Source organism: Prionailurus bengalensis, chromosome C2 (genome assembly GCF_016509475.1).
Source record: "Prionailurus bengalensis isolate Pbe53 chromosome C2, Fcat_Pben_1.1_paternal_pri, whole genome shotgun sequence".
Lineage (NCBI taxonomy): Eukaryota > Metazoa > Chordata > Mammalia > Carnivora > Felidae > Prionailurus > Prionailurus bengalensis.
In genome coordinates, this window is record NC_057350.1 from 8,618,621 (window position 1) to 8,638,228 (window position 19,608).

The 19,608-nt window shown below is 43.4% G+C and overlaps 1 protein-coding gene across 5 annotated transcripts in view; it reads left to right on the forward strand.

Annotated features, from left to right (window-relative positions):
- Window positions 1-19,608, forward strand: part of HLCS (holocarboxylase synthetase) — a 229,096-nt gene that overhangs the window by 57,756 nt on the left and 151,732 nt on the right. For all 5 annotated transcript variants that reach the window (XM_043593625.1, XM_043593624.1, XM_043593626.1 and 2 more), the window contains one exon: window positions 14,455-14,726. In XM_043593625.1, the coding sequence (XP_043449560.1) occupies window positions 14,455-14,726 (272 nt within the window). The remainder of the gene's footprint in view (window positions 1-14,454; window positions 14,727-19,608) is intronic.

Sequence of the window (19,608 nt, forward strand, 5' to 3'; positions counted from 1 at the left end):
TCTTCAGTGTTGCGAGGGCTGGTTACTATTTGCGTTTTTCAAAAAAAAATCAATGTCAGGTATAAGTTAGATTTAAGAAGATGCACTCATTTCAGTGTAAGGTTTGATACATATATATGCCTGAGTCACCATCATTACAATCATGCTATAGAGTGTTCCAGTATCCTCCAAGATTCCCTTGTTCTCTTCCTCAGTCAGCCCTCATCCACTCCGCACTCCTGTACCCAGTGTCAGCAGTCACGGATCTGCTTTCTATCACTGTAGGTTAGATTGGTCTTTTTTGAAGTTCTACCTGAATAGAATCCTACAGTAGTACATACTCTTCTCTGTCTTTTCTTTTTTAAAAATCAGAATTATGATTTGGCAGAATATAGCATCCATTCTTGATAAAAACCCTCAGCAAAGTAGGTATAGATGGGACATACCTCAACATCATAAAGGCCATATATGAAAGATTCACAGCTCATATGATCCTCAATGGGGAAAAACCGAGACCTTTTCCTCTATGACAGAAACAAGACAGGGATGTCCACTCTCATCATGTTATTTAACATAGTACTGGAAGTCCTAGGCTCAGCAATCAGACAACAAAAAGAAAAGGCATCGAGGGGCGCCTGGGTGGTTCAGTCGGTTGAGCGTCCGACTTTTGCTCAGGTCACGAACTCACGGATCATGAGTTCGAGCCCTGTGTCAGGCTCTGTGCTAACAGCTCAGAACCTGGAGCCTGCTTCGGATCCTGTGTCTCCTCTCCCTGTTGGCTCCCGCTTGCTCTCTCTGTCTCTCTCTCTCTCTCTCTCTCTCTCTCTCTCAAAAATAAAGGCATCGAAATTGGGAAGGAAGAAGTCAGACTTCCACTGTTTACAGATGACATGGTACTCTATGTAGAAAACCCAAAAGACTCCACCAAAAAATTGCTAGAACTAATATATGAATTCAGCAAAGTTGCAGGATATAAAATCAATATATAGAAATCTGTTGCATTTCTTCTATACAACAACAATGAAGCAGCAGAAAGAGAAATCTAGGAATTGATCCTATTCGCAATTGCACCAAAAACAATAAGATACCTAGGAATAAGCCTGGCCAAAGAAGTGAAAGATCTGTACTCTGAAAACTATAGAACACTTATAAAAGAAATTGAAGAGGACACAAAGAAATGGAAAAGCATTCTATGCTCATGGATTGGAAGAACAAACATTATTAAAATATCTATACTACCCAAAGCAACCTACACATTTAATGCAGTCCCTACCAAAATACCACCAGCATTTTTTGCAGAGCTAGAACGTACAATCCTAACATTTGTATGGAACCACAAAAGACCCCGAATAGCCAAAGCAATCCTGAAAAAGCAAAGCAAAGCTGGAGGCGTCACGATTCTGGACTTCAAGCTATATTACAGAGCTATAATCATCAAGGCAGTATGGTACTGGCACAAAAACAGACACACAGATCAATGGAACAGAATAGGAAACCCAGAAATGGACCCACAACTATGTGGTCAACTAATCTTTAACAAAGCAGGAAAGAATATCCAATGGAAAAAAGACAGTCTCTTCAACAACTGGTATTGGAAAAACTGGACAGCAACATGCAGAAGTACGAAACTGGACCACTTTCTTACACCATACACAAAAATAAACTCAAAATGGTTGAAAGACCTGTGAGACAGGAAACCATCAAAATCCTAGAGGAGAACACAGTAACCTCTTTGAGCTTGGCTGTAGCAACTTCTTACTAGACACATCTCTGGAGGCAAGGGAAACAAAAGCAAAAATGAACTATCTATCGGGACTTCATCAAGATAAGAAGCTTCTGCATGGAGAAGGAAACCATCAACAAAACTAAAAGGCAGCCTATGAAATGGAAGAAGATATTTGCAAATGACATATCTGATAAAGGGTTAGTATCCAAAATCTCTGAAGAACTTAATCAAACTCAACACCCAAAAAACAAATAATCTAGTTAAGAAATGGGCAAAGGACATGAACAGACATTTTTTCCAAAGAAGACATACAGATGGCTAACAGATGCATAAAAAATGCTCAATGTCACTCATCATCAGGGAAATATAAATCAAAACTACAATGAGCTATCACCTCACACCTTTCAGAATGGTTAAAATTAACAACACAAGAAACAGCAGATGTTGGTGAGGATATGGAGAAAGGGGAACCATCTTACATTGTTGGTGGGAATGCAAATTGGTTCAGCCACCCAGGAAAACAGTATGGAGGTTCCTCAAACATTTAAAAATAGAAGTACCTGATGATCCAGCAATTGCACTATTAGGTATTTACCCAAAGGGTACAAGAACGCAGAGTCAAAGGGGCACATTCACCCCATTGTTTATAGCAGCATTATCAACAATAGCCAAACTATACAAAGAGCCCAAATGTCCCCATCAACTAATGAATGGATAAAGAAGGTGTGGTGTATGTACACACACACACACACACACACACACACACACACACACTGGAATATTACCCAGCCATCAAAAATAATGAAATCTTGCCATTTGCAACGACATGGGTGGAGCTAGAGTGTATTATACTAAGTGAAATAAGTCAGTCACAGAAAGACAGATACCCCATGATTTCACTCATATGTGGAATTTAAGAAACAATGCAGATGAACATGTGGGAAGGAAGGAAAAAAAGAGAGGGAAACAAACCACAAGAGACTCTTAATGATAGAGAACAAACAGGGTTGCTGGAGGGAGATGAGTGGAGGATGGGCTAGATGGGTGATGGGCATTAAGGAGAGCACTTGTAATGGGCACTGGGTGTTATATGTAAGTGATGAATCACTAAATTATATGTATTAACCAGCTAGAATTTATTTTTTTTTAATGTTTATTTATTTTTGAGACAGAGAGAGACAGAGCATGAGTGGGGGAGGGGCAGAGAGAGAGGGAGACACAGAATCTGAAGCAGGCTCCAGGCTCCGAGCTGTCAGCACAGAGCCCGATACGGGGCTCGAACTCACGGACCGTGAGATCATGACCTGAGCTGAAGTCGGACGCTTAACCGACCAAGCCACCCAGGCGCCCCTACCCGCTAGAATTTAAATAAAAACTTGAAAAAAAACCGCAGCATTATGGTTTTGAGATTCATCCATGTTATTGCCTATGTGACTAGTTCAATCCTTTTAATTGCCAAGTAGTGTTCCATTGTATGGATAAGCCTTAACTTACTTATTCATTTACCTGTTAGTAGACATTAGGGTAGTCTGTAATTTTTGGCTATTGACCATTCATGTACAAGTGTTTTTGCGGACGCGTGTTTTTATTTCTCTTGGGTAAACACTTAGGAGTAGAATTGCTGAGTCATACGGTAAGTGTATGTTTAATTTGAAAATAAACTGCCAAATTGTTTTCCAGAATCACGGTACCATTTTATATTTGCATAAGCAATCTCTGAGAGTTCCCAGTTATTTCACTTCTTTGCCAAAAGTAGATATTGTCAGAATTTAAAATTTAACCATTCTAGTGGGTGTGTAGTGGTAGTTCATTGTGGTTTTAATTTGCATTTCCCTGGTGACAAACGATAGGAAGCAGTTTTTCATGTACTTATTGACCAATGGGTATTTTCTTTTGGGCAGTGTTCAAATCTTTTTGTTGATGTTGTGTGTTGAATTTTTTTCTCTTATAATTCTGATTCAAGAATGCTTATTTATAGATTCAAATCTTTTATCAGATATATATACTGAGAAGAGTTTCTCTCAGTCTGTTGTTTACCTTTTCATTTTTTTAACATTATCTCTTTTTTTTTTTTTTTCAACGTTTATTTATTTTTGGGACAGAGAGAGACAGAGCATGAACGGGGGAGGGGCAGAGAGAGAGGGAGACACAGAATCGGAAACAGGCTCCAGGCTCTGAGCCATCAGCCCAGAGCCTGACGCGGGGCTCGAACTCACGGACCGCAAGATCGTGACCTGGCTGAAGTCGGACGCTTAACCGACTGCACCACCCAGGCGCCCCAACATTATCTCTTAATGAGCAGCAGTTCTTAATTTGAATGAAGTCCAGTTTATTATTTTCGTCTTGTATGGTTCATGCTTTTGATTTATCTGAGAAGGGCTTTACTTTTCCCAAGGTCAGAAGTTTTTCTCATTCGTTTTATTTTGGAAGTTTCATATTTGGGTCTGCAGTTCATTTCAAGTTTTGGGTACCTGGAAGGTATAAGGGTCAAGGTTATTTTGTTTGTTTTGCATATGGATGTTCAATTTTTTCAGTACCATGTATTAAAAGATGATCCTTTTTCAGGTGAATTACCTTGGTGCTTTTGTCAAAAATCTATTGAATATGTATGTGTGGCCTTATTTCTGGCCTCTATTCTGTTTCGATTATCTGTATCTGTAGGCTAATACCACACTGATTTGAATCCTGCAGTTTTAGAATAAGTCTTGAAATCACATAATGTAAGACTTCCAAGTCTTTTCTTCCCAAAATTCTTTTGGCCATTCTAGGTCTTTTCCATTTCTGTGCAAGTTTTAAAATCAGCTTATTAATTTCTACAAAAAAAAAAAGGATGGGATTTTGATGGGATTGTATTGCATCGATCAATTTGGAGAAGAATTGACATCTTAACAGTATTGTGTCTTCTGATCTATGAACATGGTATATCTCTTCAATTATTTAGGGCTTTAAAAATTTAATTCAGTAGTGTTTTGTAGTTCTGACACCTATTTTAAATTATCCCTAAATGTTTCAGATCTATTGACACCATTGAAAATGGTATCTGAAGGGGCGCCGGGGTGGCTCAGTCGGTTGAGCGTCCGACTTCAGCTCAGGTCACGATCTCACGGTTCTTGAGTTCGAGCCCCGCGTCAGGCTCTGGGCTGATGGCTCAGAGCCTGGAGGCTGCTTCCGATTCTGTGTCTCCCTCTCTCTCTGCCCCTCCCCCATTCATGCTCTGTCTCTCTCTGTCTCAAAAAAATAAACAAACATTAAAAAAAATTAAAAAAAAAAGAAAATGGTATTTGAAAAAAAAATTCATATTCTCAGTACTAATTGCTAATATATAGAAATACACCCAAGTTTTGTGTATCGACCTTGTATTTTGCAACCTTGCTAAATGTGCTTACTAGTTTAGTACTTTTTTTTTTTTTATAGGTTCCTTGGGGATTTCATGTTGTATGCAACATGTCCCAAAAAAAAGAAAGCTATATTCACCTTCCTTGAGAATGGCTAGTGTTTCCCCACTGCTGTGGCTAATTCAAAGGGCCAAGCATATATGTAACTATAAAACATTCAGATTTTGGTTTCACCTGAATTGCATTCATTTGGGTTGAAATCTTGGGAAAGGTAAGTACTAAATTCTTGTGGTTCAAATGTTAAAAGAATAATATCAGAAGGTTTTTATGAATTTCATTGTGGTGAAATTTGATAGCATTTGTTTTGTTTTCAATAGGACTGACTTGACTTTCAAAGATTTCAGATTTCTTTTTGAGGCTTGTGTATCCATATCAAGACCATCTCTTATCAGTGCTTTTTTTGGATTTTACCTCTTGGGATACAAACACACATTTATACATGTCTACATCTATATGTATCTACATCTATATATCTATATCTATTTCTATATCTGTAACTTGTGGAGTTTTGATAAGGACTTTAACGTGCATTTATATGGTGAATGCTTACTAAGCATGGACTATTTGCCAGATCTCGTACTGGCTGCCATGGATACAGTTGGGAGCAAGACTGAAATGTATGTATGCTGTCTTTATGGAGCTTACATTCTAGCAAGACAGTGGGACGTTGAATAAATGGTTATACAGATTATGGAATTACAACTTGATAAGTGCTGTAAAGTCACTGTTTATGAATAAGAATTCTAGCCTAGATTGGGAGGATCTGTGGGTCGGAAAAGACTTCCCTAAAGAAGTGACATTTAGCTACATTCTGGTCATTGAATTCAAAAAGGTAGGTTTGGGGGTGGCATTTCCACACTGCCTTAGTGGTCCTTAGTAGACTTAAGCCAAGAATCGCGGATTAATTCTTTTTTCCTACGTGTGTTAGCAGCTACTTCCACAGCTCTTAAATCATGGTAACTTGAGTGCATCTGAGAGGATGTATCAGGCAAATTTGCATCCAACAGGTAGTAATTTTGATATGTCTTGTAACCAGAATTTTATTCTCCTGTCCAGGGATGATGGACTGTGTGTACTCAGTTTTACTTGATGGCGTAAAGTTGCATTTGTCTATCGTGAATATAAATATTTAGGAGATTTATAGGTAGTATACAGTTATCTTTCTTAAGATGTTACAGGTCTCATTTTATATCTTTTAGATTATCTTTATTCTGAGTAATATATTTGGCTCTGAGTAAGTCCTGAAAGATTACGTGAAAGAGGCATAAGAACAAAAACCCATGTTCCTTGCTTGCGTCAATTTATTTTGCACGTTTGTGCATCTCAAGTATTGGTTTCAGAAACAAATAATTTGGAATATCACTTTAGTAATTAGTAGACATAACAGTGATAATGTAATTCCTTGAGAATCTGGCTCCCAACTTGTAGGCAAATAAGAATAAGTGGTTAAATTTAATGAGCCACGTTGACCTACTTGGCCAAAGGTTATGTATATTTGAATAGTTTGAATGAATTTTTTAAGCACGTGTCATACTAGGTTTTAGTTGTGTGTATGCATACCTGTATTTCCTCCTCTCTTTATTCTGTGGTACTATTTTTGAGAAATAGTGGGTGCTCCATATGTATTTCTTAGATGAATGATGTGTGGGTGGCCAGTTGAATAATTCACTCCAGAGGAGATTCCCTGCTTTGTTCCGTTCTAAGTGTTACCTGGTGCCAACCGTTTCTTTTTGGTTTCCTCGACTTTGAATGGAGATTTACGTTGCCTCCAGCTGCTGGATCACCACTTAACCCTCTGCTTGAATTAACGAAAACTGCAGTTAGTTAAATACTTGCTTTCCAGATTATTTTCCCTTTATTTTTGTGACTTAACCTATTCACGCATACATATGTTTAGCCTTCGTGGTGCACTTGTGACATCCTGCTGACCTGGGGAATGTGAGGAAGGCAATACCTTAAGGGCATTGACCAAAGTTTAAGGTGTTGGTTATAACTAATGAGGTTTGGAGCTATCTCAGTTCAGGCTGCTAAAACAGAAGTGCGTAGACCAGGTGGCTTATAAACAACAGACATTTATTTCTGATACTTCTGGAGTCTCCACGTCTGAGATGAAGGTGACAGCATGGTTCGTTCTGGTGAGAACCTACTGTTGGGGTGCAGAGAGCTGTCTTTTTGCTGTGTCCGTGGTTGGTTGGAGTGGGTGAGCGATCTCTGGGGTTGCTTTATGTATATGTATGTATATGTATATGTATATGTATATGTATATGTATATGTATATGTATATGTATACATATGTATATACCTATGTAGTTTTTTAAGTTTATTAATTTAGTTTTGAGAGACAGAGAGAGTATATGTACAGGCGTGCAAATAGGGGAAGGGCAGAGAGAGGTTGAGAGAGAGAATCCCAGGCAGGCTATGCACTGTTAGTGCAGAGCCTGATGCAGGGGTTGAACTCACAAACCATGAGATCATGATCTGAGCGGAAATCAGATGCTTAACTGACTGAACCATAAGAACCACTCCCATAACCCATTCAGGAGGACTCCCCCCTCATGACCTCATCACCTCCCAAAGGCCACCACCACCTGATGTCATCACCTTGGCGATTTCAATTTCAACATGAATTCTAGGGGGACGCAAATGTTTAGTCCATAACTGGGGGTTACCTTAGTATGTTTTTTATTCATTCATTCTGTCTTCTTTCTCCAGTAGAATTTGTATCAAAGAAATAATAGTGAACAGGGAATACTGTGTTTAAAATTTATCTTGGTTCTTTGTGCAGAGGTGGAAGGTCAGGGTTATCGCTTCTGGTAGCTCACATCAGCTTGCCCTCTTCCCACAACTTTTCTGGTGCTTGTTCGAACAGAATCACTTCCTGTTTTGCATTGCTCCTGGGCACATTGCTTTTCCCTCTGGAACTGTCCTCTGCTGTTCTGTACTCCTCTTGCTGTCCTTCCCCCTGGCTTGTGAGCTCATAGGCCAGGACTATCCTGTTTTCCATCTTTATGTCTCCATCGGGGCCTCATTTGCAGGAGGTCAGTAACTTTATATGCCCCCTCAGCTTCCTCGGTACCTATTCCACATAGCTCTGTGGCTGAGTGTGGCTGGATAAAAGCACAAAATTGTGCCAACGGTTCACTCTAAATTGAGAAACACTAACCTGGAGTGGACCCTGAACACTTCCAGTTGCTCATTCTATTTTCCCTGCTTCCTTCATTTTCTCCCTCTGCCTTCTCAAGCCTCCTTCTTCCTTTTCCCTCTTAGCTGATGATCTTGCCTGTTATTTATGAGAAAAATAGAAGGAATCCAAAGATGATGTCGACAGCTTTCGGCCCAGGACTCCTACCTGCCTCCCTGCAGACTGGGAGCAGAGTGCTGGCAGTGTAGATGAGTTCCCAGGGCTGATCTGGATGGCTGTGTGGCAGGCAGGGGTGAGGGAGGGCTGTGACCCAGTGGGGGAGCAGGCTGGGTGTCTCCATCGGGGATGTGAGCCCTGTCCATCCCGGTGGGGGAGGGCTCTGCCCCCGAGGCCGACCTCTCTGCTTGAGCATTAGGATCCAGTCCTCACCTGTTCACCTGTTACCTTTCTGGATAGGACCATTCTCGTCATAATTAAAAAAACGTGCTGTTACTTCTCACCTTTAACCAAGCCATACCTGTTTGGACCCCCTTCCTCCCTGCAGCCACTGCCCCAGTCTGCTTTTCCTCTTGAGGAAACTCCTTGCCAGAGTTTTGTTCTTGGAGTCTGCAGTCTCTTTCCTTCCCTTATTATTATTATTTTTTAATGTTTATTTATTTTTGAGAGAGAGAGAGAGAGAGAGAGAGAGAGAGCGAGCATGTGTGGCGGAGGTGGAGAGAGGGGGGATCAGAGGGTCCGACGTGGGCTCTGTGCTGACAGCCAAGAGCCCGATGCGGGGCTCAGACCCACGACCCGTGAGATCATGACCTGAGCCGAAGTCGGACGCTCAACTGACTGAGCCACCCAGATGCGCTTCTCTCCTTCCCTTATTAACATCAGGTGTTGCCTGCATCCAGTGGGCTCTGTCTTGAGGAGCCCAGTGGTTACGGCTCAGCCCTCTTCTTACTGCCCTAGCGTCATCCTCGTGCCTTCTTGCCACCTGTGAAACTGGGCCCCAGAACTCACAGGGCACCCCCCTCTACCTACACACACACATGGACACTTGATTTTCCTTTGCCTTCTCGTCTCCCTGATATCTAAGCACTGACACCTTAGTTGTGGGTTGTATTTTGTCCCCCCCCAAAAGGTACATTGACGTCCTAATCTCCAGAACCTGTGAATGTGACTGTATTTGGAAATAAGGTCTTTGCAGACGTAATCCAGTTAAGATGAGGTCACTAGGGCTGGCCCTAATTCAATATGGCTAGTGTCCTTATAAGAAGAGGACAAGAGAGATGGACACATAGAGGGGAGCCAAGGATTGCCAGCAACACCAGAAGCTGGGAGAGCAGCCTAGAACAGATTCTCCCCTAGAGCTTTCGGAGGGAGTGTGGCCCTGCCGACACTTGATTTTGGACTTCCAGCCTCCAGAATTCCGAGAGAATAAATTTCTGCTGTCTAAGCCCTCCCGGTTTGTGACACTTTGTAACGGCAGCCCCAGGGGACCAGTGCAACCACTCTTTTCATCCACAGTAACTTCCTCATTGCTTTCAGCCTGTCTCCTGGCTTCAAATTATCATCCATAGTCTGGAGTTTCCCAAATTGATGTCCTCGGTGTGGACCTCTCCCCTAACTCCCTGACTCACGTGTCCCAGTGCATCTCCCAGTGCCTGTCTCAAACGTGCCGTGCCCGGAGCTGGCTCTTCCCTTCCAAACCTGTCCTTTCCTGCCCTTGCTATTTCCAGTGGTAGCTCTGTTCTTCCAGGTGGTCAGGCCGGAAATCTTGCAGAAATAAGCCTTTATTTCCTTGTTTTGCAAATAAAGCTGGCTGAATTGGTTGCTTGGGCTCATTTTTGACTCCCCATTTCTGCTGACATCCTAAATGTGATCTCTCTGCCAATCTTATAGCCGCTATCCCAGAGTCCCTTCTCACATGCCCACTGTCACACCTGTCTAGGGGCTCTCGTCACCCTCCCGGGAACTTCAGAGGCTTCCTGACTGGTGTCTGCTTCCGTGTGTTTGTGTCCCTCAGGTTGCTGAGCGAGTGCTCCTGCTGTGACTCTGCCGAGTGGGTTACCACGCGCCCTTCTTCAAAGCCCCCAGGGCTCCTCGTTGGCCCCGGGCCCCATAGCGGCCCTGAAGCCTCTGCATGGTGTGGGTGCTGCTACCCTTTGCCCTCTGAGCTCCTTGCCCTCCTCCTGGCTTGTTCTGCGTCCCGTAGGCACTTCCCTACCCCCTCATGCTCCCTTGGGGCCTCTGCTTCTCCTTGGAATCCTCTATATAAATAAAGGATAGCGGGGTGCCTGGGTGGCTCAGTTGGTTAAGCGTCTCAGCTCAGGTCATGATCTCTCAGTTCGTGGGTTCAAGCCCTGCGTCGGGCTCTGTGCTGACAGCTCAGAGCCTGGAGCCTGCTTCAGATTCTGGGTCTCCCTCTCTCTCTGACCTTTCCCCACTCATGCTCTGTCTTTCTCAAAAATAAACTAAAAAATAAGGAAAAATAGAGAAGAGTGATTGTATACGTTAATAATATACAATTAATAGTATGTATATGTTGCATACAATTAGTAACATAATGTATGGGTTGTATATAGTTAATAATATAATATATACATTGTATACAATGAGTAATGTAATTCCTTCCTCGAGTCCGTCCTGTGTTTGTCTGCCCTCCCTACGATGTCTTAACCTCTGAACTACTTCTCTCTCTTCTCTCCTTGGCACTTAGGACAATCTAATGTTCTATGTCTTGTGCTGATGGATTTGAAAAATTAACTGGTTCCTGTTCTAGAATATAAATAAACCTTATGAGGATGGGAACTTTGGCCCCTTGGTTCACTGCCGAATCTTAGAACCTCAGAGAACGTCTGCCATGTGGTAGGCGCCCTGTAAGATCGTAATATTTGTTGGATGAGTGGATTGACAAAACATTTTAGTGGAATGTGCTATTTTTATAATAGTTAATGTTTATTTTACCATTTGTGTGTGTGTGTGTGTGTGTGTGTGTGTTTGTTTTCTTTTTTACTTTTAATTATGATAGTTTTAAAACCTGGAGAATAGAGAGGATAGTGTAACAAGTACCCCACATATGCATGATCTAAATTTAACCGTTATTAGTATTTTGCCTTTTTTGCTTCATCTAATTTGGGGGTAAATTACAGACATTGTGACACAGGCACTTTTCTAACATTAAGGACGTACCATTAACATGCCTACTGAACCTGACAGTGAATCTTTGTTATTTGATACATTCTGTCCATATTCAAATTTCCTCATTGTCTCAAAATGTCTCTTCCAGCTGGATTGTTCAAACCAGACTCTGGTGAAGAGCCACTCATTGTATTTGATCAGATCTTCTTCTTCTTCTTGTTATCTTTTTTTGAGAGAGAGAGCGTATGTGTGAGCACACGCATGGGCGGGAGGGGGGCAGAGGGAGAGACAGAGAATCCCAAACAGTCTCCACACCCAGTGCAGAGCCCAGTGCAGGGCTTGATCCCACGAACCGGGTGATCATGACCTGAGCTGAAATCAAGAGTCCCGACACCTAACAGACTGAGCCACTCAGGCGCCCCTCTTTTTTTTTAAATAATAAAAACCCACTGAGAATTCCTGGGATGGTGATTATCGCCCCCCATCCCGAAGGGAGGAGCCAACACTGTAGGAAATCACTCAGAAGTCACACAGTCCCAACACCTCTGGCCAAAACAAGAAGGAGAAAAATCATTCCCCTGAGTATTGGTCAGGCTTTGTTCATCCCAGAAGGGTTGGGAGGACAGACACAGAAGGGACCCTGGCGTGACACTGGGGGTGGGATGGTGGTGTGCTGGACCCCAAGCTGGCTTCTTCACAAGCTGGGGGAGACACAGATCCACTTCTTCTCTGGGGTTGGAGTTCTTGGTCACCGGGCTCATTTCTTACCCTTCATGAGGCTGTCACTGCCCCAGGGAAAATTTCCATTCTGTAGGTCCAAGACAAGTTTGTCAGTAGTGAGGTAGATACAGTTCTATGATGAAGCCATCATCTGGGAGATGTTCTGGGCTGCCCAGACTTTGTGTGGTCTGATACAGCCAGGGTTCCTGCTCAGGGCTTCTTCAGGGTGAGCAGGTTGGGGTCAAGGGTTCACACAAGGTTTGGTCTCAACCCCTGTTCCCATCCTTACTCCTCTCGCCCTTCTTTGGGCTGTCAGATCCAAGGTTATGCTCAGATAGCTCATGCCCGGTCCCACTTTGGTCCCCACCTGTGGACCCGCTTGCAGGCAGCTGCTGTATTTGGTCGTATCTTCTACGTCTCTCTTCCTCCAGACGGGGTCTCCCCCTCTTCTCTCACCCCCTCTCTTGCCTTTTTGTGCCCTGTGACACTGACTTGCGGATCACTGTTTTGTGAAATGTCTCACCTTCTGGATTCTTCTGATTCCTTCCTTCCAAAGCTGTTGAACTTGTTCCTCTATCCTATGTATTTTCTGTGAACTCAAGTGAGTTTCAGTGGTCTGTTTGAATCGAGTTGAATAATCTTTTATCTTCGAAGCTACTTCTCTGTGGCCACGTGCAGCTTTGGGACATACCCTCGTGTTACCAGAGGGGTACTTTTCCTCTTTTGAAAGGCCTAGCGTTGGCATGAAGATAGCATAAGAGCCAGGATCTGTGTTTACTGTGACAATTTGATTTTAATACATTTGGTGTTGACCTCTTGGGGTGATGACTCCCTCGACCCATAGTTCCCTGGTACCCCACCATGGAGGGAGGCCTGTGGGCCCTCCAGGGCCCAAGAGGAAGTTGCGGCCTCTTGGGAGGCTCTAGGGCCCCTGCTGGTTTCAGGGGTAGAATGGAGAGCTTTGTTCTGGGTTAGGCGGGGTTTCTGGTAGGCTCTACTTCACCGCTCCCCCACCCCCACCCCCACCCCCCGAGGCCCACATTTGGCAAAGAGAAAGCACGTGTTGGGTTTCCCATTATCTTCCCGTGTGAAAGTCAGGTCTCCCCTGCTGGTGACCTGTCAGTGGCTGGTGGTGGTCAGCTTGTCCAGGAGAGGAGTTGAAGGTTCTCCAGAGGCAGAGAGCAAATGCTGTTGTCTCAGTGCCTGGTCTTCTGTGACTGCTTTCACCTGGCTTTTTATGGTATTTCCCCAGCTAGGATAATGAATTTCCTTGAGGGGCAAAAGTAGAAAGCTGTAAATTTTCTGCAGAATGTATAGACTAGAGGATTACTAATGAATTCTAGAGCTGGAGAAGACATCTAAGGATTTAGGATATTATGTAGGATAGAAAATTTAATAATGAGCTGTATTTATTTCTTTGGGTCCTGGCTTCTAAACAGTTTACAGGTTACCCTTAAACAACATGGGGATTAGGGGAGCCACCTGCCTCCCAGTGCGGTCAAAAATCCACAGCATATACCTTTTGGCTCCCCCAAAACTTAACTACTGTAGCCTACTGTTGAAGCCTTACTGATCACATAAATAGCCAATTAGCATGTGTTTTGTGTGCTATATGTATTATATACAGTATCTTTACAATAGGGCAAGCTAGAGAAAAGGAAAAATTATTAAGGAAATCCTAAGAAAGGGAAAATACATTTATAGCACTGTACGGCATTATTTTTTTAAAGTTTTATTTGTTTACATAATCTCTACACCCAACGTGGGGCTCTAATTCACAACCCTGAGATTGAGTCGTATGCTCTTCCGACAGAGCCAGCCAAGTGCCCTAGCACTGTATTGTGTTTATCGAAAACAGCCTGCATGTGAGTGGACCCATGCGGTTCATAACCCACGTTGTTCAAGAATCCACTGTATTTTTATAGCGTAAACATACTTCGTGGACTTATTGTCGATTGTGTGGTAGCACAGATGTTTGGAATATGTTACTTTAGCTGTTACTGGTTGTGATTTAGGAAGTACTTCTATTACCAAAATGGCATTTTATTTTTTTTTATTTTTATTTTTTTTTACTTTTTTTTAACGTTTATTTATTTTGAGACAGAGAGAGACAGAGCATGAACCGGGGAGGGGCAGAGAGAGAGGGAGACACAGAATCGGAAGCAGGCTCCAGGCTCTGAGCCATCAGCCCAGAGCCCGACGCGGGGCTCGAACTCAGGGAACGTGAGATCGTGACCTGAGCTGAAGTCGGGCGCTTAACTGACTGAGCCACCCAGGCGCCCCCAAAATGGCATTTTAAGGGAAAGCTGCCCTCACCGAATGTAAGGCCAAATTATGACCTTTTCATCTCTTTCTTTGTAACACAGGAAATCTGGGATCCTCTTATGCAGTGGCTAGGGAAGCATGTGGATCCTGAAGGAGTAATCAAGTCCAGCAAGCTCTCCCTTAAGTTTCTTTCATCCTACACGTCCAACATAGAAATCACCCCATCTGCTCTACCCGTGGTGACTGACGTGGAGTCCTTCTTATCAGAGAATTTTAACTTAGAGATCTACCGACAAAATCTGCAGACAAAGCGACTTGGAAAAGTAATTCTGTTTGCCGAAGTGACGCCCACCACGATGAACCTTCTGGACGGGTGAGTTCTGGCCAGACATCGTGCACCGGCTCAGAGGAGTCTCATTATATCGATTGTTCTGTCTAACCAGTGCTGGGGGAGAAGGGGTAAAGATGACGAAGGAGAGTTCTCATCAACCCATTAGCAAGGTGGGAATACCCTTGTCCTGTCCGAGGTAAAGCACAGGGAGAAAAATTAAATAATGATTTCCTTGACCACAGATTCGTATTTTAAAGCAGGAGATTTTGTACATTGTGACCCACTTCCTTTAGTATCAGGCCTTTCAGATGATCCTTGGCAAAAGAACTTTATGAAAAAATGTCTTTAACAGGTGGCCTTATTACTCAGGCCATCATTTGATTTTTTGTATTGGTATAGCCAGTGTTAAACATTTAGTTGAAAATGTTTTGCGGGAGCACTAGGATAGCAAATCTGAACGACACGTATGCGGCGCTAGATGGAAACGCAGTAGAGATTTCGTACTTTTGGAAACCTGTTTTGGTATGTTCCCATCCAGCACATTTTGTCGGCACTCTGCCGTCCCATTCGGATGTTCAAGATTTATTCTTCCTGAGTTTTCCTTCTTATTTTTTCTGTCTCGTGGACTTTTTTTAAAAAAAGTTTTTATTTAAATTCCAGTTAGTTAACTTACGGTTTTGGGTGTGCAACGTAGTGATTCAACACTGTCGTACCTCATCCTGTGCTCATCACGACAAGTGCATCCTTAATCCCCATCACCTATTTCCCCCACCCCCCACCCGACCACCCACATGTCCTCTGCAGTTAAGTGTCTGTTTCTTGGTTTGCCTCTCTCTTTGTTTTTTTCTCCCCTTTGCTCGTGTTTCATGGACGTTGGTTAAAGGTTAAAAAATGGCAAACAGATGAAAGGATTTTTTTTTTTAACTCTTAAATTCGTATTAATCAGTACTCTTCTATTGAGATAGTTTAAAACGTAGGCTTATAGAAGGAGTGAATAAGAAAGACATCTTCCCTCAACATGGGACTAAAATTTCAGGAATGTTAAGACTCCAAAAGAACGACTGGATTTACAGTTTCTAGGCATTTTCTTTCATAGGACTGCACAATAAGATGCATAATTCAATGCAGGGAAATATTTGGGGCTTTCTTAATAACTTCTGGAATTCGGTAATATGTTGATACGGTATGTTGAAACGATACAATACCTTAGTATTTTCTTGACTGTCCTGCTCACACCTACTCCCTTCTCATGGAACTGGCAGTTTTATGTGGGGATAGTATGGAGAGAAAGCACCAGTGTAGTGGAATTGGTAGAGCGAGGCAGGTGTAGTGGGAAGGGGAATATGAGCCATGGTCATGAACAGTTCTTGTTTGCTGTTTCTTCTTGTGTTGTCAGGTACTTTCATTTTCCAGCGTTCCCACCCTCTCCCGCCTCCCCTCCTTCCCAGTCCCTGTTCTCAGATGAGCAGGAAAAAGCCTGTGTTGGTATATGGAACGATCATTACTTGCTTGTGTGAACTCTGTGATAATCCTTTGTTACTCAAGAGAACAGTATATTGAAAATATTGAAAAGGTGACCTATTATTATTATATTTTCCAAATAAAAAATCAGACCTAGTACTTAAGACAAGATTTGGAGAGATTAAATTTAAATAGAAAAATATTGGCACGTCTTGTCTGTTTTTGTTGGACAATCAGCGAAGAATATTTTATGTTGGGATGATCTTGAGTTAGTGGAATGATGGCCTCTGAGCTTATATAGCGGGCAGTGCGTTACTAAGAGGGCTCTGAGCCCTTTCGAGTGGATGGACTGTGTGTCCTGTGTAATCAGATGGTTGGGTTTCTTTATATCCTGGTGAGCATGTGTTTTAGGATAGAAGAAAAATGCCATGTAAATACACCTGCTTTAGTGCCCCTGGATCTTGGTAAGTTCCTTTTTGATATTGAACTTTTGTTTTTTGTTTTTGTTTTTTTTTAATTCTGTCTTAAGCAACTCGGGTCTGTAAAAATGTGTAGGTGAGCTCAACAGTAGTGGAGTCAGAACCTTCTGGAGGATAAAGAGTTTTTATTTTTACCAAGGAAAAAGAATATTTTGGCCTTTCTGAGGGCATTTGGGAAGCTTCTTTGTTTCTCTTCTTGTCTGGTCTCTGTAGAGCACAGAGAATGAAATGGCTTTGATGATTAATGATTAATCCCTCCGCCTAGCACAGAGCAGATATTGAATAAATAAATAGTGGCTGCTCCGTGTAACTTACAGATGTCTTCTTCCACTGCTCGTGTGGGTCCCGTCCTAACACTAACAGATAAAGTTACTCACTGTAGCCTCGTGAGTCAGCAAGCCTGGTGAGAAGTTCCTGGGGGTGGGGTGGATGGACTGTAGCCTTTTTTAGGCGAAGAACTTTGAAGTGGTCACCTTAGTGCCAGAAACTCAGTTGTGCACAAAGGGACCATGAGATAGATATGTGAAATATATGGCTTATCACTCTCTGAGAGTGAGACCGAGACCATTTCTGTAGCTAATACTCTATTTGATCCCATGTGGGCTGTCCTCATGGAAGCACAGTCTATGGTCGTGGTAATAATAATAATAATAGCAACTAACATGTATTAGAAGCTTTTATCTTCCAGCCACTGGTGCTGCGTATGTTACACATATCCATCAATTCCATACGTCATCTTTTAGTGCCTAGGGCCATCAGAGTCAAACTCTAGTATCACACCAGCATGTAGGAAGCTACGTATCACAATTTACTGTATGTGAATTGTTCCTGTGGACTGACCACATCAATAAGTCCAGGGCAAGAAGACTTTTCAAAACTGTGGCCTGGGTTTGAACTCTGTGTGTGCCTCTGTCTTTACATCTGTTACCTCTGTGGCTCTTTCCTTATAGTCTGGAATAGAAGTAAAATGTAAATTAGATACTCTTTATTATAAGGTTTCTAACATCCTTTTTCTGTGCCCCTCCTCACCCACGGCGACTTATAGCAGCTAAAAATTGGGAGTTCTCTTCCTGAGAAGGGAGGGGGAAAGTACGCAGTGGGGAACAGCCAGCAATTTCTGCCACAGTCCCAAATATCTGTGTTGCACCTTTTTCCCCGTTTCCAAAACTCTCGCCCCCCTCCTCCAGGAAGATAGCCCTGCCAGTCTACTTGTTTATTTCCTCTCGAGCAGATTCAGGATCTCTGGGGATGGAGTCTTCTTACTCAGGGCTGGACGTGGCTCCCTGAGGCCTGGCGGTCTGCTGGTTAAAACAGACGTGTTCTCAAGGGCACCTGGCTCAGTTGATTAGGCTTTCGACTCTTGATTTCAGCTCAGGTCATAATCTCACAGTTTTGTGATTTCGAGCCCCGCATTGAGCATGGAGCCTGCTTGGGATTCTCTCTCTCCCTCTCTCTCTCTGCCCCCTGCCCCGCTCACACCCTCTCTGTCTCTCTGTCTCTCTCTCTCAAAAAAAAAAAAAAAAAAAAAAAAACTAAACTACAAAACCCCCCAAACCACAAACACAGGCATGTTCTGTGTCCCCAGCACTCCTGTGCACTGTGCTGCTGTGGGTGAAGTGGGGACTATGGAGTACCCTGGGCGGGGAGAGGAAAGACTCCCTGAGCTGGCGGTAGGCAGGTTTCCCGGCTGTGTCTGGCAGCCCTGGTTCTGTTCTCCAGGAAGGTGTCTGTGGGGTCATGGCTTTGCCTCTTGGGGAGGTCTTAACTGCACCACGTCTGAGATGTGCATCAGAGGGGCTGGGCGTATGACATCCACTGTCTATGAGGGTTTGGGGTCTGGGTATTGTTTTGAGGGTGAACAATCACAGCCTTTTCTAGGTCAGCCTTATGGTTTCCATGGAGATAGAAGTTTCTGAAGACTTTAGTAGGCCTCTGATGGTTCCGTGTGACTAGCCGTCAGCGATCTTATCAGGACAGGGTGTTTCAGTCTAAAAACTCTGGTCTTTCAAAGGCCTCGATACTCTGCTCATCCCCTTCTCTCCCAGTTAGATGGTGGCTCCCGTGGCTGAATGAAACGGTGGCTTGGATGAAAAAAGGCCAGGCCCTCCATGACATCTTTGGCACAAGGCTCCAGGCTGTCTTTGCTGAAGCACCTGTCTTAGCACCTACTGGGGCTGGCGAGACAGCCCCATAGGCTCCATTGTAGATTGCTGGTTGCCAACCGAGAGCCCCTCTTATCAGGTCTCTTTTGTTTTGCATCCTTTGAGGTCAGTTAGCTCTAGTGGAGATCATTTCTCTTTCAGTGAACTTTGCCGAGGGTGTCAGGAAGGACTGACAAACACTGACATTGTACGTTTTCAGAGTTCTTTATTGTAATGGTACAGCTTCTAACAGGTGCGTGGTCTTCTTCCCAACCTATAGAAATCCAGGCCTGTATTGAATGCTTTTTCTTTTTAAGTTTATTTTGAGAGAGAGAGAGAGGGAGAGCGCGAGAGCACGAGAGCGCAAGCAGGGGAGGGGCAGAGAGAGAGAGGGACAGAGAGAGAATCCCAAGCAAGCTCCGCACTGTCAACACAGAGCCTGAGGTGGGGCTCGAACCCATGAATCGTGAGATCATGACCTGAGCTGAAGTCAGACGCCCCTCTTTTGAGTGCTTTGCTACTGCGTGACGATAGTGGTCTCCAATTATGAGCCCCTGAGACTCCAGCTGCTCCCTGCCTCGGTCCCGCACGTTAGACTGCAGTTTTAGGCCTTGTTTTTTGGGACAAGTGTAAATCCAAACCCTGGGGCACACCCTATTCAGGTACCAATTTCTAGGTCACTTAGGATTAGACAGATATTTCCAAATTAAAGTGTTTCCAAGCAGGATTGAAGTTTATTTCTCTGTCCTATAGGTGAGGTAGGCTGAGACAGGCAGTCCAGAGGTGGTCAGTGTGTGGCCCACAGTGTCAGGGACGCAAGTGAGTTGCACTGTCACCCTCAGC